The sequence below is a fragment of the Arachis hypogaea genome, chromosome 19, assembly GCF_003086295.3.
Source record: "Arachis hypogaea cultivar Tifrunner chromosome 19, arahy.Tifrunner.gnm2.J5K5, whole genome shotgun sequence".
Lineage (NCBI taxonomy): Eukaryota > Viridiplantae > Streptophyta > Magnoliopsida > Fabales > Fabaceae > Arachis > Arachis hypogaea.
This window is the reverse complement of record NC_092054.1, coordinates 136,163,666-136,191,237: the sequence shown is the minus strand read 5'-3', so window position 1 is coordinate 136,191,237 and position 27,572 is coordinate 136,163,666. Positions and strand designations below refer to the sequence as shown.

Genomic DNA, 27,572 nt, shown 5'->3' with positions numbered 1-27,572 from the left:
GTTACGAGATAACCATAGCTTGCTTCAAGCCAACAATCTCCATGGGATCGACCCTTACTCACGTAAGGTATTACTTGGACGACCCAGTGCACTTGCTGGTTAGTTGTACGAAGTTGTAAGAGAGTAATGTGAACATTGACATCACAATTTCGTGCACCAAGTTTTTGGCGCCGTTGCCGGGGACTGTTTGAGTTTGAACAACTGACGGTGAATCTTGTTGCTTAGATTAGGAAATTTTTGTCTTTTGGGTCAGAGTCTTTTATTTTCTTTTCAAAAATTTTTCAAAAATAATTTTTCTATTAAATCTTGTGCCAAACTTTAAGTTTGGTGTTTTCTTGTTGATTTTCCTTTATTTTTCAAAAATTTTAAGTTTGGTGTTCCTTCTTCATGTTCTTGTTGTTTTTGTGAGTCTTCAAGGCGTTCTTGAGTTTTCCTTGTGTCTTTATCTTAAAAATTCTAAGTTTGGTGTTCCTTGGTGTTTTCCCTCCAAAATTTTCAAAAACAAGGAGCATTAAATCTAAAAATTTTAGATCTTGTGTTATTTTATTGTTTTTCTCTTTCCTCATTAAATTCAAAAAATATCTTTTCCCTCTATTTTAAAGCAATTTTTCGAAAATCAATTTTAAAATTCATATCTTTTCAAAACTTCCTAACCACTTTCTCTCTCTTCATTTTTTCGAAAATCTTCACCCATTTTATTTATTTTATTTTAATTTATTTTATTTCGAAATAAATAAATAATTAAATAAATAAAAATATTTCTTCTCTATTTTACATCATCTCCCTTTCTCCATCATGGATCTAAGTAGAAATGAACAGTCCAGAAGGACTCTGGGGTCGTATGCTAACCCCTCTACTGCTTCATATGGGAGTAGTATCTGCATACCCTCCATTGGAGTCAGTAGCTTTGAGTTGAATCCTCAGCTCATTATCATGGTGCAGCAAAGCTGCCAGTATTCCGGTCTTCCACAAGAAGAACCTACAGAGTTTCTGGCACAGTTTTTACAAATTGCTGACACAGTACATGATAAGGAAGTAGATCAAGATGTCTACAGATTATTACTATTTTCATTTGCTGTAAAAGACCAAGCCAAGAGGTGGTTAAATAACCAACCTAAGGCTAGCATAAAGACACGGAACCAGCTGACAGAGAAATTCCTGAATCAATACTTTCCTCCAAAACGGATGACACAGCTAAGGCTGGACATCCAAGGCTTTAAACAAGGAGATAATGAATCTCTTTATGATGCCTGGGAGAGATACAGAGAGATGCTAAGAAAATGCCCCTCTGAAATGTTTTCAGAGTGGGTTCAGTTAGGCATCTTCTATTATGGGCTTGCAGAAAGCGCTCAGATGTCTCTAGATTACTCAGCTGGTGGATCTATCCACATGAGAAAGACAATTGAAGAAGCTCAAGAGCTCATTGATACAGTTGCCAGAAATCAGCATCTATACCTAAGCAGCGAATCTTCCATGAAAGAAGAGTCTAAAACAGTGACTACTGAACCCAGTCCTACTGAACAGGCTACTGAATTCAATCAGCAATTGGACTTTCTAACACAGCAGTTAGCCGAATTCAAAGATAGACTACAAGAGACAAGGATGGCTAATATAAATATGGAAGAACAATTGAAGCAAACAAAGCAGCAGCTGTCAAAACAAATAACAGAAGAATGCCAAGCAGTTCAATTAAGAAGTGGGAAAACATTAAATACCCCACCTCAAGGCAGCAGGAAGCCAAGAAATGAGCAAACCATCCAAAATCCATCTGAAGACAGTAAGAGCCCAGGGAAAGATAATTCTGGCGTTAAAACGCCAGAAATTTGGTGGAAGGCTGGCGCTGAACGCCCAGACTATGCTCAGGACTGGCGTTCAACGCCAGAAACAAGCAAGGAACTGGCATTGAACGCCCAAAAGAAGCACAGTTCTGGCGTTCAGATGCCAGGAACAGATGAGGAGTTGGCGTCTAACGTCACTCTAGCTTCTAACTCTGGTACTCAAATGCCAGTGAGGGATCAGACACACACAAGTGCTGATGACAACCCCTCTAAAAAGGCTTCTTCAACCATTTCTGTAGGAAATAAACCTGCAGCAACCAAGGTTGAGGAATATAAAACCAAGATACCTTATCCTCAAAAACTCCGCCAAGAGGAGCAGGATAAGCAATTTTCTTGCTTTGCAGATTATCTCAAGACTCTTGAAATTAAGATTCTGTTTGCAGAGGCACTTGAGCAAATACCTTCTTATGCCAAGTTCATGAAAGAGATCTTAAGTCATAAGAAGGATTGGAGAGAAACTGAAAGAGTTCTCCTCACTGAAGAATGCAGTGCAGTCATTCTGAAAAGCTTTCCTGAAAAGCTTAAAGATCCCGGAAGCTTTCTGATACCATGCATATTAGAGGGTAATTGCACCAAGACAGCCCTATGTGATCTTGGGGCAAGCATCAACCTAATACCGGCATCCACCATCAGAAAGCTTGGTTTAACTGAAGAAGTTAAACCAACCCGGATATGTCTCCAACTTGCTGATGACTCCATTAAATACCCATCAGGCGTGATTGAGGACATGATTGTCAGGGTTGGGCCATTCGCCTTTCCCACTGACTTTGTTGTGCTGAAAATGGAGGAGCACAAGAGTGCTACTCTTATTCTAGGAAGACCTTTCCTAGCAACTGGACGAACTCTCATTGACGTCCAACAGGGGAAAATAACCCTGAGAGTCAATGAGGATGAGTTTAAGTTGAATGTTGTCAATGCCATGCAGCATCCAGCCACACCAAAAGACTGCATGAAAGTGGATCTCATTGACTCTCTGGTGGAGGAGATCAACATGGCTGAGAGTCTCAAATCAGAGCTGGAAAACATTTTTAATGATGTTCCACCTGACCTAGAGGATTCAGAGGAATTGAAAGAGCCTCTGAAATTTCCTCAAGGAGAGGAAAAACCTCCTAAACCCGAGCTCAAACTATCACCACCATCCCTGAAATATGTATTTCTGGAAGAAGGTGATGCTTTTCCAATGATCATAAGCTCTGCTTTAGACCCACAGGAAGAGGAAGCACTAATCCAAGTGCTAAGGACACACAAGACAGCTCTTGGGTGGTCCATAAGTGACCTTAGGGGCATAAGCCCAGCTAGATGCATGCACAAAATCCTATTGGAGGATGATGCTAAGCCAGTGGTTCAACCACAGAGGCGGCTAAATCCAGCCATGAAGGAAATGGTGCAGAAAGAGGTCACTAAATTACTGGAGACTGGGATTATTTATCCTATTTCTGATAGCCCCTGGGTGAGTCCTGTTCAAGTTGTCCCTAAAAAGGGAGGCATGACAGTGGTTCATAATGAAAAAAATGAACTGGTTCCTACAAGAACAGTTACAGGGTGGCGCATGTGTATTGATTACAGAAGGCTCAATATAGCCACCAGAAAGGATCATTTTCCTTTACCATTCATAGAGCAAATGCTAGAAAGACTAGCAGGTCATAATTATTACTGCTTTTTGGATGGCTATTCAGGCTACAACCAAATTGCCATAGATCCCCAGGATCAAGAGAAAACAGCATTCACATGTCCATCTGGAGTATTTGCTTACAGAAGGATGCCATTTGGGCTGTGTAATGCGCCTGCAACCTTTCAGAGATGCATGCTCTCTATTTTCTCTGATATGGTGGAAAATTTTCTGGAAGTCTTCATGGATGACTTCTCAGTATATGGAGACTCATTCAGCTCCTGCCTTGATCACCTGACACTGGTTTTGAAAAGATGCCAAGAGACCAACCTGGTTTTAAACTGGGAAAAATGTCACTTTATGGTGACTGAAGGGATTGTCCTTGGGCATAAAATTTCAAACAAGGGAATAGAGGTGGATCAAGCTAAAATAGAGGTAATTGAAAATTTACCACCACCTGCCAATGTTAAGGCAATCAGAAGCTTTCTGGGGCATGCAGGATTCTATAGGAGGTTTATAAAGGATTTTTCAAAAATTGCAAAACCTCTAAGCAACCTGCTAGCTGCTGACACGCCATTTGTGTTTGACACAGAGTGCCTGCAAGCGTTTGAAACTCTGAAGGCTAAACTGGTCACAGCACCAGTTATCTCTGCACCAGACTGGACATTACCATTCGAATTAATGTGTGATGCCAGTGATCACGCCATTGGTGCAGTACTGGGGCAGAGGCATGACAAGCTTCTGCATGTCATTTATTATGCTAGCCGTGTTTTGAATGATGCCCAGAAAAATTACACAACCACAGAAAAAGAATTGCTTGCAGTGGTTTATGCCATTGACAAGTTTAGATCATACTTAGTAGGATCAAAAGTGATTGTGTACACAGATCATGCTGCTCTTAAATATCTACTCACAAAGCAGGACTCAAAACCCAGACTCATAAGATGAGTGTTGCTTCTGCAAGAGTTTGATATAGAAATAAGAGACAAAAAAGGGACAGAGAACTAAGTGGCTGACCATTTGTCCCGGATAGAACCAATGGAAGGGGCGTCCTCCCCCTCTATTGAGATCTCTGAAACCTTTCCGGATGAGCATTTGTTTGCCATTCAGGAATTACCATGGTTTGCAGACATTACAAACTACAAAGCTGCAAGGTTCATTCCCAAGGAGTACAGCAGGCAACAAAAGAAAAAATTAATTACTGATGTAAAGTACTACTTATGGGATGAACCCTATCTCTTTAAGAGATGTGCAGACGGCATAATCCGTAGGTGTGTGCCTAAGGAAGAAGCACAAAGGATCTTATGGCATTGCCATGGGTCACAATATGGAGGTCATTTCGGAGGTGAGCGAACAGCCACCAAGGTCCTCCAATGTGGTTTCTACTGGCCTACACTTTACAGAGATTCCCGAGAGTTTGTATGTAACTATGATAGTTGCCAGAGAGCTGGTAATTTTCCTCTCAGTTACGCCATGCCTCAACAAGGAATCTTGGAGATTGAGCTGTTTGACGTATAGGGTATTGATTTCATGGGGCCTTTCCCACCATCATAGTCAAACACTTATATTCTGGTGGCAGTTGACTATGTATTAAAATGGGTTGAGGCCATTGCCACACCCACCAATGATACTAAAACAGTGCTGAAGTTCCTCCATAAACATATTTTCAGCAGGTTTGGTGTCCCTAGGGTACTAATCAGTGATGGGGCACTCACTTCTGCAACAAACAGCTTTACTCTACCATGGTCCGGTATGGGATTCGCCACAAAGTGGCGACTCCATATCATCCACAGACAAATGGACAAGCTGAAGTTTCTAACAGAGAACTAAAAAGAATCCTAGAACGGACTGTAAGTACCCGTAGAAAGGATTGGGCACGAAGCCTAGATGATGCTCTGTGGGCTTACAGAACAGCATTCAAGACTCCTATAGGGACCTCTCTGTACCAACTTGTGTATGGTAAGGCTTGTCACCTGCCCGTGGGACTGGAACATAAGGCCTACTGGGCAACCAGATTCCTAAACTTTGATGCCAAACTAGCTGGAGAAAAAAGATTGCTCCAGCTGAATGAGCTAGAGGAATTCAGATTCATTGCCTTCGAAAATGCCAAGCTTTATAAAGAGAAGTCAAAAAGGTGGCATGACAAAAAGCTGTCATCTAGAATCTTTGAACCAGGACAAAAGGTTCTGTTTTTTAACTCTAGGCTCAGGCTATTTCCCGGGAAACTGAAGTCCCGGTGGTGGGGACCATATGTGATTACAAGTGTATCACCATATGGTTATGTGGAGCTTCAAGATATTGATTCTAATAAGAAGTTCATTGTTAATAGACAGAGAATCAAGCACTATCTTGAAGGCAATGTTGAGCAAGAGTGCTCAAGGCTGAGGCTAGATTAAAAACTCAGCAAGGTCCAGCTAAAGACAATAAAGAAGCGCTTGCTGGGAGGCAACCCAGCCATGGGAGGCAACTCAGCAAGGTCTAAGCATTTTGCCCTATTCTTGATTTTATTTGTTTATATAAAGTTCATTGATACTAAGGTAAAGAGTCAATTGTATAAGTTTACAGGGTTACAAAAGGATTCTGCACACAAAACAGAGAAAAAGAGCTCACTGGCAAGAAAATGCTAGTAAAAGTCTGTTTTGGGCGTTCAACGCCCAAAAGAAGCATCCACTGGGCGTTGAACGCCAGTAAGGATAGCCATCTGGGCATTAAACGCCAGAAAGAAGCATCTTCTGGGCGTTTAACGCCAGATTTACAGCGTCCTGGGCGTTCAGAAAAACGCCCAGTGACAAAGGAGTTCCTGGCGTTCAACGCCAGAAAGAAGCAACAGCTGGGCGTTGAATGCCCAGGAGAAGCAGCAGTTGGGCGTTGAACGCCCAAAACATGCAGCGTTTGGGCGTTCAAACGCCAGGATGGTGGGGAGGAGGTAATTTCATTTTTACTTCATATTTTTCATTTTAATTTTAATTTTCATGTTTCCATTCATGATTTCTTGCATAAACATGTTAAAAACCCTGATTTCTAAAATCCCTAATTTCTAAAAACCCTACTTTAAAAATATCAAATGTATCTTAATCCATAAGCACAAGTCCTTTTTTCAATCCAATTCAACTCTTTTTCAAATTTTCAAAACAAATCTATCTCTTTTCATTCTAAAATCTTTTCAACTAATCAATATCTTTTTTTAAATCTCCATATTATCTTTTTCAAAAATCCAAATTTATCTTTTTCAAATATCTTTCATATCTCTTCAATTTTAAATTATATCTTTTCTTATCATACTTATTTCTTTTTAAATCATATCTTCTATCTTATCTTTCTCCCTTTTAAAAACACATTCGGCCTCCCTCCTCTCATCCACCATTCAACACTCGCTCTCCTTCTATCCCTCTCCTTTCTTTCTTTTGCTTGAGGACAAGCAAACCTCTATGTTTGGTGTGTTTATCCGTGATCACTAAACCATACCCACTAAGATCATGGCTCCTAAAGGAAAACAACCCACTCCAAGAGGCAAGAAAGAGAGTGTTCCAAAACCACTTTGGAATCAAGGGAGGTTCTTAACCAAAGAACATTCAGACCATTACTACAAAATAATGGGTCTAAGATCAGTGATCCCGGAAGTCAAGTTCGATCTGAAAGAAGATGAATATCCGGAGATCCAAGAGCAGATTCGAAACAGGAACTGGGAAGTCCTAGCTAATCCTGAAACGAAAGTGGGAAGGAATATGGTTCAGGAATTCTACGCTAATCTGTGGCAAACAGACAGGCAGAGAATATCTGGAACTGCCCTCTATGACTATAGGACTGCGGTCAGAGGAAAGATTATTCACATCCACCCTGACAAAATGAGGGAGATCTTTAAGCTACCTCAGCTGAAAGATGACCCAGACTCCTTCAATAGGAGAATGATGAGAACAAACAAGGGCCTGGATAAGATTCTAGAGGATATATGTATTCCTGGAGCCAGGTGGACCACCATCACGAAGGGTGTCCCAAATCAACTCAAGAGAGAAGATCTCAAACCAGTCGCCAGAGGATGGCTGGACTTCATTGGGCGTTCTATATTGCCCACCAGCAACCGTTCTAAAGTCAATGTTAAAAGAGCAGTGATGATCCATTGCATTATGTTGGAAAAAGAAGTAGAAGTTCATCAACTGATTCCATCTGAATTCTACATATTCGCAAACAAGAACTCCAAGGATGCCAGGTTGGCTTATCCAAGCCTAATCTCTATGCTCTGCAAAGATGCTGGAGTAAAGATGGGAATAACAGAGTATATCTCAGTGGAGCAACCAATCACTAAAATCACAATGGAAAAACAACAAATGCAGGATGACCCCATCAAGAGGAGGGCGCAAGAATTTCTACCAGAACTCCCTCAATTTGAATACTGGAAACATCTTGAAGCATCTGTTACTAAGTTGCAAGAAGCTATGGACCAAATAAAAGAAGAACAGCAAAATCAACATAGCATGCTCTGCAAACTGCTCAGGGAACAAGAAGAGCAAGGGCATGACTTCAAGGAACTGAAGCGTCAGAAGTTATCTCTTGAAGGACCAAGCACCCCACAGAGTAGAGGAACATCCACTTCCCAACCCCAAGGTTGTTGAGTTCTAATCTTAGCCTTAACCCTGTGATAATTGCTCTTATTTGTGCTTTACCTTAGAAGTTACGTATAAGTAGTAGTAATTAGTATCTATATTTTGATTTTATCTCCAATTAAGCTATAATTTATTTTTCTCATCATCATTAAACATGAATAAAATAGAAGATTTTCTTTAGGATAAGGAGGCAATATTTCTCGAGTTTTAATACAAGAAATTCTGATTAATTACATGTGGTGGCAATGCTTTCTGCCTTCTGAATGAATTCTTGAACAGTGCATATGTCTTTGGAATTTGATGTTCTTGAATGTTAAATATGTTGGCTCTTGAAAGAATGATAAACATGAGACATGTTATTGGTAATCTGAAAAATCATAAAAATGATTCTTGAAGCAAGAAAAAGCAGTGAATACAAAGCTTGCAAAAAAAAGCAAGCAGAAAAAGCCAATAACCCTTAAAACCAAAAGGCAAGGGTAATAAAAAGGATCCAAGGCTTTGAGCATCAGTGGATAGGAGGGTCTAAGGGAATCAAATCCTGGTCTAAGCGGCTAAACCAAGCTGTCCCTAACCATGTGCTTGTGGCGTGAAGGTGTCAAGTAAAAACTTGAGACTGAGCGGTTAAAGTCAAGGTCCAAAGCAAAAAGAAGAGTGTGCTTAAGAACCATGGACACCTCTAATTGGGGGCTTTAGCAAAGCTGAGTCACAATCTGAAAAGGTTCACCCAACTATGTGTCTGTGGCATTTATGTATCCGGTGGTAATACTGGAAAACAAAGTGCTTAGGGCCACGACCAAGACTCATAAAAGTAGCTGTGTTCAAGAATCAACATACTGAACTAGGAGAATCAATAACACTATCTAAATTTTAAGTTCCTATAGATGCCAATCATTCTGAGCTTCAATGGATAAAGTGAGATGCCAAAACTGTTCGGAAGCAAAAAGCTACTAGCCCCGCTCATTTAATTAGAATCTGAGCTTCACTCAAAAACTCTGAGATATTATTGTTTCTTGACTCATTTGTATTCTATTTTATTTGTCTAGTTGCTTGGGGACAAGCAACAGTTCAAGTTTGGTGTTGTGATGAGCGGATATTTTATACGCTTTTTGGGGTTAATTTCATATAGTTTTTAGTATGTTTTAGTTAGTTTTTAGTTTATTTTCATTATTTTCTAGGAAAAATTCATATTTCTGGACTTTACTATGAGTTTTTGTGTTTTTCTGTAATTTCAGATATTTTCTGGCTGAAATTGAGGGAGCTGAGCAAAAATCTTATTCAGGCTGAAAAAGGACTGCTGATGCTGTTGGATCCTGACCTCTCTGCACTCGGAATGGAATTTCTGGAGCTACAGGAGTCCAATTGACGCGCTTCCAATTGCGTTGGAAAGTAGACATCCAGGCTTTCCAGCAATATATAATAGTCCATACTTTGCTCAAGGATAGACGACGTAAACTGGCATTCAACGCCAGTTCCATGTTGCAGTCTGGCGTCCAGCGCCAGAAACACGTTATAAGTTGGAGTTCAACGCCAGAAACAGGTTACAGCCTGGCGTTGAACGCCCAAAACAGCCCAGGCACGTGAGAAGCTTTAGTCTCAGCCCCAGCACACACCAAGTGGGCCCCAGAAGTGGATTTCTACACTATCTATCATAGTTTACTCATTTTCTGTAAACCTAGGTTACTAGTTTAGTATTTAAACAACTTTTAGAGATTTAATTTTGATCTCATGACATTTTAGATCTGAACTTTGTACTCTTTGACGGCATGAGTCTCTAAACTCCATTGTTGGGGGTGAGGAGCTCTGTTGTGTCTCGATGAATTAATACAAGTATTTCTGTTTTCTATTCAAATATGCGCGTTCCTATCTAAGATATCCATTCACGCTTAATTATGGAGAAGGTGATGATTCGTGACACTCATCACCTTCCTCAATCCATGAACGTGTGTCTGACAATCACCTCCGTTCTACATCAGATTGAATGAGTATCTCTTAGATTCCTTAATCAGAATCTCCGTGGTATAAGCTAGATTGATGGCGGCATTCATGAGAATCCGGAAAGTCTAAACCTTGTCTGTGGTATTCCGAGTAGGATTCTGGGATTGGATGGCTGTGACGAACTTCAAACTCGTGAGTGCTGGGCGTAGTGACAGACGCAAAAGGATAGTAAATCCTATTCCGGTACGATTGAGAACCTGCAGATGATTAGCCGTGCGGTGACAGCGCACCTGGACCCTTTTCACTGAAAGGAAGGATGGTAGCCATTGACAACGGTGATCCACCAACATACAGCTTGCCATAGGAGGACGTGCGTGCGTGAACAAGAAGACAGAGGAAAGCAGAATTTCAGAAGACAAAGCATCTCCAAAACTCCAACATATTCTCCATTACTGCATACAAGTATAATTTGTGTTCTGCCCTTTTTACTTTTTACAATTCAAACTAATAATTATTATTGATATTATATCCTGACTAAGAGTTACGAGATAACCATAGCTTGCTTCAAGCCAACAATCTCCGTGGGATCGACCCTTACTCACGTAAGGTATTACTTGGACGACCCAGTGCACTTGCTGGTTAGTTGTGCGAAGTTGTAAGAGAGTAATGTGAACATTGACATCACAATTTCGTGCACCATGGCTCAAAGCAATAAGAACAATAACTTGATGTCTCTCTAGCCAGGTATGCTTGACAAATTGAACCCTCTACTCTAGCCCGATTCTTCACTAATCTCTTGTACGTGCCTATTTCATGCTCAAATAGATACATCCACCTATACTGAGCTGGTCCACAAACACGTGCCTCATATGCCAAGTGAATTGGTAGATGCTCCATTACGTCGAAAAAAACAGGAGGAAAAATTCTTTCTAACTTGCACAAAATAACAGGAATATTAGCTTTTATTTGTACAAGATCACTAACCCAAAGAGTAGATGGACAAAGGTCCTTAAAATATTGACTTATTTCAGTCAACGGTTTCCACACGTGGTCCGCCAACTCTTTGAAGGCTAACGGAAGTAAACACTCTATAAATACATGGCAATCATGAGTTTTCATCCCAAACAATTTTCCTCCTCTGACATCGACATACCTTTGTAAAATTGAAACATATCCATCTGGCATTTTCAACTCTTGTACCCATTTACAAATATTTTGTTGTTGTTGGAGTGTCAAGACATAGTTTCCCTTAGGCTTTGCCAAATGACCTTCGCGTACCTGCACCAAATTCAAATCCGGTCGCCTACAAAGCACAACCATGTCTAACCTTGCCTTTTCATTGTCTTTTGTTCTTTCAGTATCCATAATAGTATTCATTATGTTATCAAAAATATTCTTCTCAATATGCATTAGATCCAAACAATGACGAATCAAATGATCTTTCCAATATAGGAGATCCCAAAATATACTCATTTTGGTCCAATTGTGTTCTACCTCATATCCGCTCAATGGTACTTGTCCTCTTGTGTCAACTATTTTAAGATATTGTGTTCGCCACTAAGCCTAATAGGAGGTTCTTCATCCTCCTCAACATTCTTCTTAAAACCAACTTTATTACGCCTATGAAGATGACCTTCAGATAAATATCTCCTATGACAGTCAAACTACGAATTCTTTCCGCTATAATCTAACTAAAAGACCTTGGTATCTTCCATGTATATTGGACACGTTAATCTTCTCCCGTGCTCCAACCATTATATTAGCATTAGTCTCTACTCTCTAGAGCATGAATTGATTTATCCAAATAATAAAAGATTTAACAATTAATTCGATAGCTAAAATTTTAATACAACGGGAGATTACAAAACAATTATTTTCAATAACTTTTAACTAACTATTCTATCATGTTGCTAACCCATTCTCAATAGAAATGATAAAAATTTCCATAAAAAATATATGTATATAAAAATTGTGTTTGTTAATAGATATGAGACATTGAGACACAAAATTATATTTGGTAAATAAGACATAAATAGATATTAGACATTGTGTCTATTTTAATAGATAAAACACAAAAATATTAATAAGAGATCTAACTTATTTTTTATTTTTTTATTATTTTTATTATTTTTTTATAATTATATATGTTATTATTATATTTTTCTTTCCAAAATTTTTGAATGGAAAAAAATAAAAATAAATTAAATTTTTATATAATTTATTCTAATTTATCATCAAACAAAATGTAAAAACGCTAATTTTTATATGTTTATTTTTTATATTTTATTCTTAGTATCTTATCTTATCTTGTTTTCAAAATCAAACGCAGCCTAAGAGTTTAAGTAATTTTTAGATCACCTATAAAGACAAAAACAAAGATTCAGATGAACCCTTACAAAGAAGTAAACTAGAATGAAAACAAGAGAGGAACTAATCCATACAAACCAGCTAATAATAAATTCTGTTAACATTAAAATTACTATAGTCATTAATTTTCATATTTATAAACTTAAGAGTAAATTAAAAACCATATTTTTATTGGAAATTTGGAATGACAGGTCATAAATAATGGAGATAAATTTTTATGTTATGCTTAGTTAAATTATATTGGATTAATTGTGTTTTATTTATTATAATGTATTATTCTTTTCTTAGAATTTTTTTTAATTTTTTTATTAATATCTACGAATATCCACTTTAGCTGTCCCATGGCAGGGGAATAAATAAATGGAAAACGTCGAAAATGGAGATAAGGATATTCTCCTTAATAGGGATGAGGACAGGATAAGAGTATCCATAGAGTTGTATTGTCATTTCTAACTTTATCCAACACAAAAAATGTGTATACTTAATATTTCTTCTCTATTACGTTTCCCTTTCTTTCTCACTTCAAATTTCATTTTCTTCAATTCACACTCACCACTTCACTTAGTTATTCATGTTTCTTGGAGACTTCCACTCACTATTATTTGAAAACTCCTCCTTAATCCATTATTTTGAGACTCTTTCTTAGTATGTAGTTTCAAGACTCCTTATTCTACCATACTCCTCCTTATTTTGTGTGTTATTGTTGGTACTAGCTGTGGACCCGTGCAAATGCACGGAATGATGGGAAGTTGTCCAAAATAATTTAATTTGTTATTGTCATTGAAACAAAGAGTAAAGTACTAAATTGGTACGTAATTTTATTTTAGTTCTTAAGGTTTAAAGTGTCCTATTTGAATCTAAAAAAATTTCATTTAGCATCAATTTAGTTCAACAATGAAGTCAAACTTAAATAATTAACGGAATGTCCTACATAACAATAGTACAAGAACAAAATCGATAATTTGGAGAATAAGTACAAGCTCCAGAGGCACAAAATCAACCGCTGATGCATCAATACATTTATTTATCATTCTCTTTAGTTCTATAGAAAATATTTTATTTATATTATAAGAAAAATAATAAATAAATATATTGATGCATCAACGATTAATTTTGTGCCTCTAAAGCTTGTACATGTTCTCCAGATTATCGATTTTGTTCTTGTATTGTTGTTATGTAGGACATTTCGTTAATTATTTAACTTTGACCTCACTATGGGACTAAATTGATACTAAATGAAATATTTTTGGATTAAAATAGGACACTTTAAACTTTAAGAATCAAAACAGAATTATACCCAAACATAGGGGACCAATTTAGTACTTTACCCTTGAAACAAAATTAGTTATCAGTATATACAAATTTTTTATTCTGTTTCTCATGTTTAATTATACCCTAGATTTAGAAAGAAAACTTTTTTTATAGTTTCAATTTTTATATAAATTTCTTTTGTCTAACATTTATATTTGGAAAAAAGAATATAAAACATTTATTTATTTATGACTAAATATCTTTCTTCAAATAAAAAAGAGATGAAAAGAATGGATGATTGTAACATGCTGAAAAAGATATAAAATTTTCAAACTATTTTTATTTTTACTATTTAAAATATTGACTAAATTTCATTATATTGTAAGTTTAAAAAATATATACAAAGTCATTAATTCACAGAATTTGTATAATTTATATGATGGAGATTTTGTTTTTATAAAAATCTTTTGATTTAAAATTTTTTGGGTTTTAAATTATCTTAAAATATGTTTTACTTTGTTAGTAATACTGTAATAATTATTTTCATTAATGTTAATAGTAAGATTGCAATAATTGTTTTCATTAAAATTATATTTATTTTTTAATTATTACACAATTCTTTGGACACAAAAAAAATTTATATTATTTTATTTAATATTTTCATATATTAAAAAAGATATAATTTTAATTATTATAATTTTAAAAAAATTATATTATAATCATATTTCTTAAAATATATACAAAAATAAATACATACATATATACATTTAAATATACAAAATAAAAAAATATTTTTTTTAAAACATTATAATACCCAAATCGTTTGGCATTACATATAAAAATAGATTCGTTCACAAAATACCTTTACAATTTTTCAAGTACTTAATATAACTAACCGAAGTTCTTATAATTAGACATATGCAGATGTGTATATATTGGAACGGGATAAAGTATACTTTTTATCCTTAAAGTTTGGTAAAAATTTCAAAAATACCTCTAAGTTTTATTTTGTTTTAATTTTGTCCCAAAATAAAATTTTCGATTTGCATCAAATATATCCTCGACGGGTAAATTTTCAAAAAATTTAAGACCAATCTAACAATAATACATAAAAATTATACTTGATTTGCTTATATTGATGGTTGTTCTTATGAAATTATTGTTGAATTGGTCTTAAATTTTTTGAAAAATTAGCCGTCAAAGATATATTTGATATAAATCGAAAATTTTTAGGACAAAATTAAAACAAAATAAAACTTAGGGATATTTTTGAAATTTTTGTGGGACAAAAGATATACTTTATCCTATTGGAATGAATAGCCACACATTATCGGAAAGCATTCAAAGTTGTTCCCTAATAGTGAGAGACCGATCATTCTCAAATAAATTGAAACTTTATGAGAATGTGATTCTTGCATGAAAATTATGGTTAATAGCCTAAACAAAAAAAAAAAAAAAAAAAGGCAAAGTCCACAAATACATGATTACAGAAACAATTATATAAGATCAAATTTTGTAAACTACTAAAAGAAATAGTAAATAAATATATATAAATATTTGAAATAAAAATTTAATATATATAATTTGTTAACCAATAACAATTAAAAGTTCATTTAGTAAAAAATTATCCAACAATTCCAGTTGAAAACAAAAATCGGTGAAACTTGACCCACTGGAGTGCTTGAACTTGAGAAAGCTTGATTGGTACCATGGGACTAAAACTGAATTAGATTTTTAAATTCGAAAGAAAAATGAGGAACAGAAGGATCCAAATTAAATTTCTAAATTCAACAAGAGAATAAGATTAGTAACACATTCATATATAAAATTATAAACAACCTATTTGATTGAAATTGACTTTATTAAAAACAAAAAGGAGTAACTTAACATCATATTTACATAATAATATTATCACCTATTATTGATTATTATGAGTAGAGGTTGACTATATCAATATTATCACAGATTGCACGAACAATATGAAGAGATATATTTAATTTATATCTAATAGGTCTAGTAGGATTCATTATAAAAACAGTTTTTTTGTTCATCATTTGAGAAATAATACTATTTAAAACAGTGTAATCATCAGTTGACTAACAAAAAAATAAAAAGTAACTTCCATTAGTAAAATTCAGATATCTAAATAATAAACACTAAACAAGAAAGAATAGTAAAAAACTAAAACTAAAATCAAATTCATTACCGTGAGATATTTGTTTGATCTTCTAAAAACTCTAAACAACTCATTTTAAGTATTTGCATCATCTATGATCTCATCATCCTCAAGTATTAAGACATTGCTTCTATTTGAAGGTGAAACAATAATTTTGGTGCGATACCTCTAAACATAAATAACAGAAAAATATAGAATGAGTAATATGTCCAGAAAATATAAACAAAAAAAATTAATAGTAACAATTTCGTGAAAATAAAATATACCTTCGTATAGTATTATTACATTTAACTCTACAAAAATTACAATAAAATACATTTCCTACATGAGAAATTGGTGCATCACACAGACAGCATAAGTACCATCTTTTTTATGTTTCAACACAACAGTAATTTCACCAATCAAAAAATAAATTTGATCCGATAGATAAAAGGAAACTCATCATATATTACCATATATGTTTTATGATATAACACATGTTGAAACAAAAATGAGATGGTAATTTTCAATCCTTACATTTTTTTATGGCGAAGCATATATTTTAGCACACAGAATATCAACAAATATCTCTTTAATGGTATGTACTTGTATTGGAGCATCAGATATCATTTGGTTGTCATGGTTTTCAAGTTCTTCATATTGAAAGAAGTCTTTAATATTGGGCTAAACGTTGAATCAGCACTAACATCCTTAAAAATTTACAAAAAAAATAAGAATCACAAAATGTAATCAACTTTTTAAAGTATGAAGCAAAATCATGTTAATATTAAAGGATATCATTTAAAATAATATGTAAAGAATTACGAAATAAGAATCAATAAAGCATATTTAAAATTTATATTTTGCTTCATATCCAACATAAACATAAGCAAACCGTACTCACCTTGATAGATTTATCAGTCAGAATATTTTTGAAAAAAAGTGTATCACTTATGATATTGATAACTTTAAAAATATTAACTGTTAATCCTCTTCGTTTGAACTTTAAAAACTAATTTTTTTTTCTCAATCAACTGATGAAAAGATTGAGGACAGTATGGCTGCTCAATTTTCTGTTATATATATATATATTAAAAACTAATTAGTAATTAGTTAATGAAATAAGAGGGTATAAAAATAGTTACTTACAAAGTATACGGAAAAAATTTTTAAATAGATAAGCCTAACCTCAATTTCTTCTTCTAATAACAAAAAGATATCAGAACAAGTTCTCTCTAATAATTTAGTAGCTGCACTGGCTAATAAAACAAATATTCCACAAGTCCCGTTTTTAACAAATATTTTAATCCTGTACCTATAATAAACAAGATAAATATGAAATTCATTTATTTCTCATAGTTTTAATTAGGGGTGGAAAAAAAGTCAGGCAGCCTACAGTCTGACCTATGTTTAACCTGGCCTGACTTGATAGAAATAGGTCCAGACTTAAGCTATTTAAAAAGTCCAAGTTCTTTAAAAAGTCAGGTCTAGGCCTGCAAAGATACATGTAGAGTTTTATTATACTAATAAAAATGTAATAAGAAAGGTTTAAACTCGAGTCTTTTATAATATTAAAATATATTTTTTTATTAAACTATTTGTCTCTTTAATTATATATTTTTATTTTTATTTATTAAATTATATTTTATAATTTAATTATTTATTAAAAAAGGCCTATTGATAGGCTTTAGGTTAGGCCAGATTCGACAACAAACCAGAGTCAGTACTCATTAAAAAGTCTATACCAGGCTACAGGCCAAGCTTAGACCCTATTACAGACTTGGCCTGTTAAAAGTAAAGTCTGACCTGACCTGACCTGGCCTGTTTTCATCCCTAGTCTTAATAATGAATAATATCCTCCTAATTTATATTATTAAATCAGAATAGAAGAAACAAAATTTTTAAATTATAGATTGGATTTACTTGATAATAATGTGCATAACATCTCTTTTACACAACTAACAATAAAATACATTATCATCTACAATTAGATGACCACAAACATAAGAAAAGAACCACCACCCTGAATCATCAACAATTTCTTTAATTTTTCCAACCATAAAGAATTGTTCATTTTATTTTTTTCTTTCCAACACGAAAATAATTGAAGCAGTAAGAAATTTTTATAATATCAAATATCAAATAATATTAGTATCTTTTACATAACATTAAAAGATATTAAAGTACTAATAGTGCAAACCTCATTGTTTGCTTTAAGATTGGCAATAGTTCTTATTAGCTTTCAATCAAAAGTTTCATCATCAATTACAGACATTAAATGCCCAATCTCATTGCTTCTGAATCTGGTGAAATGGTATTTTGTAATAGTGTATCTAATTAAAAAAGTATAGAAGTACAAAAAACATCAATAAGATAAAAAAAAAAAAGTTCAAAAAGAGAGTGAGAAAAAGAGAGAAAATGGGAAAAAAGAGAGAGGAGAGGGAGAGAGAAAGCGAGAATTATTAGTTCACAAAGGTAAAAATTTATTAGAATTGCATCCAACTAATTGATTCAGAAAATCGACAATTTCCTTCATATCAGGGTTACTTGAAACTTTAAAAATGTTGATCACATTTTAGAGACTAGCTTTATCTACAAATAACAACAGAGATAAAAAAGAAATTAATCCATATATATCTGAACTAAAATATGTAGACAAATTGAATTGAGGCTTTTAAATAACATGAATAACTCTTCGTCTCTATTGACTTTAATTTTGAAAGATTGAAGAAGAACAATAGGTGGTCTTTGATACTTCTTTAAACTATATTGATGTCTCTAAAAACACAACAATCACTAAGAAGATTGCAGAAGATTTTTTTCTTGAGTAAATGATTTAAAAAAAAGTACCACAATAATAAAATAAATCAACATCAATAACACAACATGAAAAGCACCAAATATTGTAATTTCAATAAAAGATCAGAAACAAAAAGATAATCAATAGTCGTCAGCAACAACTTCAAGAATCATAACTTTTAATATCTTTCCTTTAGACTCAACATCCCTTTCCTTTTTCAATCCACAAAAGATCCCAATAAAATCTATTAAGAAAAAATATGGTAAATAACATCAAATTTTGAGAATTAGTACTATGAGACATTTTTTGAATTGTTATAAATTTTAAAAGATTTTCATACCAATTAAGATGGAAGAAAATAAACATTACCTATTAAATAGTGGTAATCAGTGCACTTAGCCTGAAGAAGATGGCGAGCTGTATGCAGCTGAGAAACGAAAATTGTGTTTGTAATTAGAAAACCCAAATGTTAGAAGAAGAAAAAAAAGGAGAGTCAGAAGGATGACATATACACTGGTATACTCTAGTTCAACCAATTTTATTCACATAAAGCAATGAATAGATATCTATCACAACACCCATTCCTTTGGTTAGAGATTACGAATCATGCAGAAATTTGATGTACTAATTATAATTACTGTAACACCCTACCACACAGAGTCTTATGCTTAAGTCATAAAACAGAGGTGGCGAGATTTACGACTTCTAAAAATGAAATTTAGTATACATATAGTGTGAAAAATGTTAATAACTAGGAGCCTTTGAAGAAAAAGGAGTAAATTAAAACCGTTAAATCAAAAAGCGCAACACTCCGATCGATAACGTAAACGTAACAGATAAAGAATAAGCTAACGCAAGAGGATATACAAGAGAGTGCCAAAATACAGATATCAAGACTCAAGGCTCGGTTTGCGAAGATAACCGGTCCGAGCATAGAGGTATACATACATATATGAAGTAGGAGAATCCAAAAGAACCCAAAAGACAAGTTACAGAACCTGTTTCTCCAAAATAACTTCTAAGAGGAGTTAATACAGTATATATATATATATATATATATATATATATATATATATATATATATATATATATATATATATATATATATATATATATATATATATATATATATATATATATATATATATATATATATATATATATATATATATAAGAAAGTACATAAAACCAAAATAAAACCAAAATAAGTATCTAAGAAAATAAGTATCTAAGAAAGTACATAAAACCAAAATAAAGTCCCGAGAGCTAAGGATCTTTGCTAAAATAGAAGTCTCCAATATGCCTCAGTGAGGAGCCTCACGTCCTGCATCTGAAAATCACAAAATCCGCATGGGTGAGAACCGGATGTTTTCAGTGGTGCACGAAATCGTGATTGTTCATTCCTTGGTAACGGCGCCAAAAACTTAATACGCACGTTCATAATCTTAGTTCTTTTTCACAACTTCGCACAACTAACCAGCAAGTGCACTGGGTCGTCCAAGTAATAAACCTTACGTGAGTAAGGGTCGATCCCACGGAGATTGTCAGCTTGAAGCAAGCTATGGTCATCTTGCAAATCTCAGTCAGGCGGATTCAAATGGTTATGAAAATTTGATAATTAAAATATAAATAAAATATAAAATAGGATAGAGATACTTATGTAATTCATTGGTGATAATTTCAGATAAGCGTATAGAGATGCTTTGCTCCTTCTGAATCTCTGCTTTCCTACTGCTTCCATTCAATCATTCATACTCCTTTCCATGGCAAGCTGTATGTTGGGCATCAACGTTGTCAATGGCTACATCCCGTCTTCTCAGTGAAAATAGTCCAAATGCGCTGTCACCGCATGGCTAATCATCTGTCGGTTCTCGATCATGCTGGAATAGGATCCAGTGATCCTTTTGCGTCTGTCACTACGCCCAGCACTCGCGAGTTTGAAGCTCGTCACAGCCATCTCTTCCCAGATCCTACTCGGAATACCACAGACAAGGTTTAGACTTTCCGGATCTCAAGAATGGCCAATAATTCTAGCTTATACCACGAAGACTCTGATCGTAAATCAGGAGGCTAAGAGATATGCATTCAAGCTTGCTTTCATGTAGAACGGAAGTGTTTGTCAGGCACACGTTCATAAGTGAGAATGGTGATGAGCGTCACATAATCATCACATTCATCATGTTCTTGTGTGTGAATGAATATCTTAGAGAAGAAATAGGCTTGAGTTGAATAGAAAAATAATAGTACTTTGCATTAATTCATGAGGAGCAACAGAGCTCCACACCTTAATCTATGGTGTGTAGAAACTCTACCGTTGAAAATACATAAGAACAAGGTCTAGGCATGGCCGAATGGCCAGCCTCCCCAAATGTGATCTCTGAACATAAAATATCCAAAAGATGTAAATACTATAGTAAAAAGTCCTATTTATACTAAACTAGTTACTAGGGTTTACAGAGATAAGTAAATGATGCAGAAATCCACTTCCGGGCCCACTTGGTGTGTGCTTGGGCTGAGCATTGAAGCTTTCATATGTAGAGGTCTTCCTTGGACTTAAACGCCAGTTTGTAACTTGTTTCTGGCGTTTAACTCTGCTTTGCAACTTGTTTCTGGCGTTTAACGCCAGAATAGGGCAGAAAGCTAGCATTAAATGCCAGTTTGCGTTATCTAAACTCGGGCAAAGTATGGACTATTATATATTGCTGGAAAGCCCTGGATGTCTACTTTCAAACGCAGTTAAGAGCGCGCCATTTGAACTATTGTAGCTTCAGAAAATTCACTTTGAGTGCAAGGAGGTCAGAATCCAACAGCATTTGCAGTCCTTCTTCAGCCTCTGAATCAGATTTTTGCTCAAGTTCCTCAATTTCAGCCAGAAATTACCTGAAATCATAGAAAAATACAAAAACTAATAGTAAAGTCCAGAAATGTGAATTTTATTTAAAAACTAATAAAAATATATTAAAAACTAACTAAATCATACTGAAAACCATGTAAAAATAATGCCAAAAAGCGTATAAATTATCCGCTCATCACAACACCAAACTTAAATTGTTGCTTGTCCCCAAGCAACTGAAAATCAAATAGGATAAAAAGAAGAGAAGATACTATAAATTCCAAAATATCAATGAAACTTAGCTCCAATTAGATGAGCGGGAATAGTAGCTTTTTGCCTCTGAACAGTTTTGGCATCTCACTTTATCCCTTGAAGTTCAGAATGATTGGCATCTATAGGAACTCAGAATTCAGATAGTGTTATTGATTCTCCTAGTTCAGTATGTTGATTCTTGAACACAGCTACTTTATGAGTCTTGGCCGTGGCCCTAAGCACTTTGTTTTCCAATATTACCACCAGATACATAAATGCCACAGACACATAACTGGGTGAACCTTTTCAGATTGTGACTCGGCTTTGCTAGAGTCCCCAATTAGAGGTGTCCAGGGTTCTTAAGCACACTCTTTTTTTGCTTTGGATCACGACATTAACCACTCAGTCTCAAGCTTTTAACTTGACACCTTCACGCCACAAGCACATGGTTAGAGACAGCTTAGTTTAGCTGCTTAAGCCAGGATTTTATTCCTTTGGGCCCTCCTATCCACCGATGCTCAAAGCATTGGATCCCTTTTACCCTTGCCTTTTGGTTTTAAGGGCTATTGGCTTTTTCTGCTTGCTTTTTTTTCGCAAGCTTTTCTCTATTCACTGCTTTTTCTTGCTTCAAGAATCATTTTTATGATTTTTCAGATCATCAAATAACATTTCTCCTTTTTCATCATTCTTTCAAGAGCCAATAATTTTAACATTCATAAACAACAAATTCAAAAGACATATATACTGTTCAAGCATTCATTCAGAAAACAAAAAGTATTGTCACCATATCAAAATAATTAAACTAGTTTCAAGGATGACTTCGAAATCATGTACTTCTTGTTCTTTTGTGATTAAAAGCATTTTTCATTTAAGAGAGGTGATGGATTCATAGGACATTCATAGCTTTAAGACATAGACACTTAAACACTAATGATCATATAGTAAAGACACAAACATAAATAAAACATAAGGCTCAAGAACCGAAAAACAGGAAAATAAGAACAAGGAGATTAAGGAACGGGTCCACCTTAGTGAGGGTGGCGTCTTCCTCTTCTTAAAGAACCAATGGTGCTCTTGAGCTCCTCTATGTCTCTTCCTTGTCTTTGTTGTTCCTCCCTCAAAGCTCTTTGATCTTCTCTAATCTCATGGAAAAAGATGGAGTGCTCTTGGTGTTCCATCCTTAGTTATCCCATGTTGGAACTTAATTCTCCTAGGGAGGTATTGATTTGCTCCCAATAGTTTTGTGGAAGAAAGTGCATCCCTTGAGGCATCTCAGGGATTTCATGATGAGGAATTTCCTCATGCTCTTGTTGAGGTCCATGAGTGGGCTCTCTTATTTGCTCCATCCTTTTCTTAGTGATGGGCTTGTCCTCATCAATGAGGATATCTCCCTCTATGTCAATTCCAGCCGAATTGCAGAGGTGGCAAATGAGGTGAGGAAAGGCTAACCTTGCCAAAGTGGAGGACTTGTTAGCCACCTTGTAGAGTTCTTGAGGTATAATCTCATGAACTTCCACTTCCTCCCCAATCATGATACTATGGATCATGATGGCCGGTCTACAGTAACTTCAGACCGGTTGCTAGTAGGAATGATAGAGCGTTGGATGAACTCCAACCATCCTCTAGCTACAAGCTTAAGGTCCGGTCTTCTCAATTGAACCGACTTGCCTCTTGAGTCAACTTTCCATTGAGCTCCTTCCACACATATGTCCATGAGGACTTGGTCCAACCTTTGATCAAAGTTGACCCTTCTAGTGTAGGGGCGTGCATTTTCTTGCATCATTGGCAAGTTGAACGCCAACCTTACATTTTTCGGACTGAAATCTAAGTATTTCCCCCGAACCTTTGTAAGCCAGTTCTTTGGGTTTGGGTTCATACTTTGATCATGGTTTCTAGTGATCCATGCATTTGCATAGAACTCTTGAACCATTAAGATTCCGACTTGTTGATAGAATTAGAGAGAACTTTCCATCCTCTTCTTCTAATCTCTTGTCGGATCTCCGGATACTCGCTCTTTTTGAGCTTAAAAGGGACCTCAGGGATCACCTTTTTCTTGGCCACAACTTCATAGAAGTGGTCTTGATGGACCTTTGAGATGAATCTCTCCATCTCCCATGACTCAGACGTGGAAGCAATTGCCTTTCCTTTCCTCTTTCTTGAGGTTTCTCTGGCCTTAGGTGCCATTAATGGTTATGAAAAAACAAAAAGCAATGCTTTTACCACACCAAACTTAAAAGGTTTGCTCGTCCTCGAGCAAAAGAAGAAAGAAAGTAGTAGAATAAGAAGAAAATGGAGTAGATGGAGTGAGAGAGTGTATTCGGCCAAGGGGGAGAAGCAGTGGTTGTGATGTGTGAAAATGGAGTAGTGTTAAGGGGTTTATATAGGGGTGGGGGGAAGGTTAGGTTTCGGCCATTAGGGTTGGGTTTGGGAGGGAAAGGAATTTGAATTTGGAGGTAGGTGGGGTTTATGGGGAAGAGGTAATAAGGTGATTGGTGAAGGATATTTGGGGAAGAGTGTTATGAGAAGGTGTGAAGAGGAGAGAAGAAGAGGTGTGGTAGGTGGGGATCCTGTGGGGTCCACAGATCCTAAGGGGTCAAGGACTTAGCATCCCTGCTCCAAGTAGGCGTGCAAAATGCCCTTAGAATGCATGTCTGGCGTTAAACGCCAGCTTGCTGCTTGTTTCTGGCATTTAACACCAGCTTTTCTCCCATTCTTGGCGTTAAACGCCAATTCCATGCTCTGTTCTGGCGTTAAACGCTAGTCTGGTGCTTGTTTCTGGCGTTTAACGCCAGCTTGATGCTTCTTTCTGGCGTTAAACGCCAGTAAGCTCTTCCTCCAGGGTGAGCTATTTTTAATGCTGTTTTTCATTCTGTTTTTGATTTTTCAGTAGTTTTTGTGACTTCACATGATCATCAACCTAAAGAAAACATAAAATAGCAATGAAAAATAAATATATAAAATTAAATAATATTGGGTTGCCTCCCAACAAGTGCTTCTTTAATGTCAATAGCTTGACAGTGAGCTCTCATGGAGTCTCACAGAAAATCAGAGCAATGTTGGGGCCTCTTAACACCAAACTTAGAGTTTGAATGTGGGGGTTTTGTTTGACTCTGTATTGAGAGAAGCTTTTCATGCTTCCTCTCTATGGTTACAGAAGGAGAACTTTGAGTCTTAAATATAAGGTAGCCCTCATTCAACTGAAGGACCAACTCTCCTCTGTCAACATCAATCACAGCTTTTGCTATGGCTAGGAAGGGTCTGCCAAGGATGATGGATTCATCCTCATCCTTTCCAGTGTCTAGGATTATGAAATCAGCAGGGATGTAAAGGCCTTCAACCTTTACTAACACGTCCTCTACTAGTCCATAAGCCTGTTTCATTGATTTGTCTGCCATCTCTAATGAGATTCTTGCAGCTTGTACCTCAAAGATTCTCAATTTCTCCATTACAGAGAGTGGCATGAGGTTTATCCCTGACCCAAGGTCACACAGAGCTTTCTCAAAGGTCATGGTGCCTATGGTACAAGGTATGAAGAACTTTCCGGGATCCGGTTTCTTCTGAGGCAATGTTTGCCCCATTAGTGCACTCAGTTCATTGGTGAGCAAGGGGGTTCATCTTCCCAAGTCTCATTACCAAATAAACTGGCATTCAACTTAATGATTGCTCCTAGATACTTAGCAACTTGCTCTGCAATGGTGTCTTCATCCTCTTCAGAGGAAGAGTATTCATCAGAGCTCATGAATGGCAGAAAGACGTCCAATGGAATCTCTAGGGTCTCTGTATGAGCCTCAGATTCCTTTGGTTCCTCAAAAGGGAACTCCTTTCTGTCCAGAGGATGTCCCAAGAGGTCTTCCTCACTGGGATTCACATCCTCCTCCTCCTCTAGGCATTCGGCCACACCAAGTAAGGTTATGGCCTTGCACTCTCTCTTGGGATTTTCTTCTGTATTGCTTGGGAGAGTACTGGGAGGAGTTTCAGTAATCTTCTTACTCAGCTGACCCACCTGTGTCTCCAAATTTCTAATGGAGGACCATGTTTCATTCATGAAACTTAGTGTGGTCTTGGATAGATCAGAGACTATGGTTGCCAGGCCAGAATGGCTCTGTTCAAATTTTTTGTCTGTTGCTGAAAAGATGATGGAAAAGGTTTGCTATTGCTAAACCTATTTCTTCCACCATTATTATTGAAGCCTTGTTGAGGCTTCTGTTGGTCTTTCCATTAGAGATTTGGATGATTTCTCCTTGAAGAATTATAGGTGTTTCCATAGGGTTCTCCCATGTAATTCACCTCTGCCATTGCAGGGTTCTCAGGATCATAAGCTTCTTCTTCAGAAGATGCCTCTTTAGTACTGTTGGATGTAGCTTGCAATCCATTCAGACTCTGAGAAATTATATTGACTTGCTGAGTCAATACTTTGTTCTGAGCCAATATGGCATTCAGAGTATCAATTTCAAGAACTCCCTTCTTCTGAGGCGTTCCATTGTTCACAGGATTCCTCTCAGAGGTGTACATGAACTGGTTATTTGCAACCATTTCAATGAGTTCCTGAGCTTCTGCAGGGGTTTTCACGTGAAGAGATCCTCCTGCAGAATGGTCCAATGACATTTTTGACAACTCAGACAGACCATCATAGAATATACTTATGATGCTCCATTCTGGAAGCATGTCAGTAGGACACCTTTTGATCAGTTGCTTGTATCTTTTCCAAGCTTTATAGAGGGATTCTCTTTCCTTCTGTCTGAAGGTTTGAATTTCCACTCTAAGCTTGCTCATCTTTTGAGGTGGAAAGAATTTGGCCAGGAAAGCACTGACCAGCTTATCCCAAGAGTTCAGACTATCCTTAGGTTGTGAATCCAACCATGTTCTAGCTCTGTCTCTTACAGCAAAAGGGAAAAGCATAAGCCTGTAGACCTCGTGATCAACTCATTGGTCTTGACAGTGTCACAAATTTGCAAGAATTCAGCTAAAAAATGATGAGGATCTTCCATTGGAAGTCCATGAAACTTGCAGTTCTGTTGCATTAGAGAAACTAATTGAGGTTTAAGCTCAAAGTTGTTTGCTCCAATTGCAGGAAGTGAGATGCTTCTTCCATAGAAGTTAGAAGAGGGTGTAATAAAGTCACCAAGCATCTTCCTTGCATCTCCACCATTATTATTAGTTCGGCCATGTCTCCTTCTTTTTCGAAAATTTCTGTCAGGTCTCTCCAGAGGGTTGTGCTTTAGCTTCTCTTAGTTTCCTCTTCAAAGTCCTTTCAGGTTCAAGGTCAGCTTCAACAAGAATATTCTTATCCTTGTCCTGCTCATATGAAAAAGAAGAGAACAGAAAAGAAAATATGAAATCCTCTATGTCACAGTATAGAGATTCCTTTATGTGAGTAGGAGAAGAGAAGAATAGAAGAAGGAAAGATAAGAATTCAAACACAGAGGAAAGAATGGGTTCGAATTTTGAATGGAAGAGGTGTTAGTAGATAATTAAATAAATAGAAGAGATGAGAGGGAAAAATTCGAAATTAAATAAATAAATAAAAAATTTTTGTTTTTATTTTGACTATTAGTTATAATTAAAATTAAAAAAAAAATAAATTAAATTAAATTAGAATTTAAACAAATAGTTAATTAAAAAGAATTTTGAAAAAGTGGAAGAGTTTTCGAAAATTAGAAGGGAAAATTAGTTAGGTGGTTTTGAAAAAGGTATGATTGAAACATAAAACTTTTAAAATCAAACCAAAAAGTCAAGTAGTTAATTGAAAAAGATTTGAAAATCAAATTTGAAAAGTAGAAGTTAGAAAAGATTTTGAAATTGATTTTGAAAAAGATATGATTGAAATTTAATTTGAAAAAGATTTGAAAGGGAAATTAAAAAGATTTGATTTTGAAATTAAAGTTGATTACTTGACTAACAAGAAACTAAAAGATATGATTTTAAAATTAA

General features: G+C 35.5%; 1 protein-coding gene across 1 annotated transcript in view; it reads right to left on the bottom strand.

Moving 5' to 3' along the window:
* Positions 1 to 11,515: 11,515 nt before the first annotated feature.
* Positions 11,516 to 27,572, bottom strand: part of LOC112778828 (uncharacterized) — a 37,854-nt gene continuing 21,797 nt past the window's right edge. Inside the window, exon 2 of the mRNA XM_025823109.1 lies at positions 11,516 to 11,616. Within this exon, the coding sequence (XP_025678894.1) occupies positions 11,516 to 11,616 (101 nt within the window). The remainder of the gene's footprint in view (positions 11,617 to 27,572) is intronic.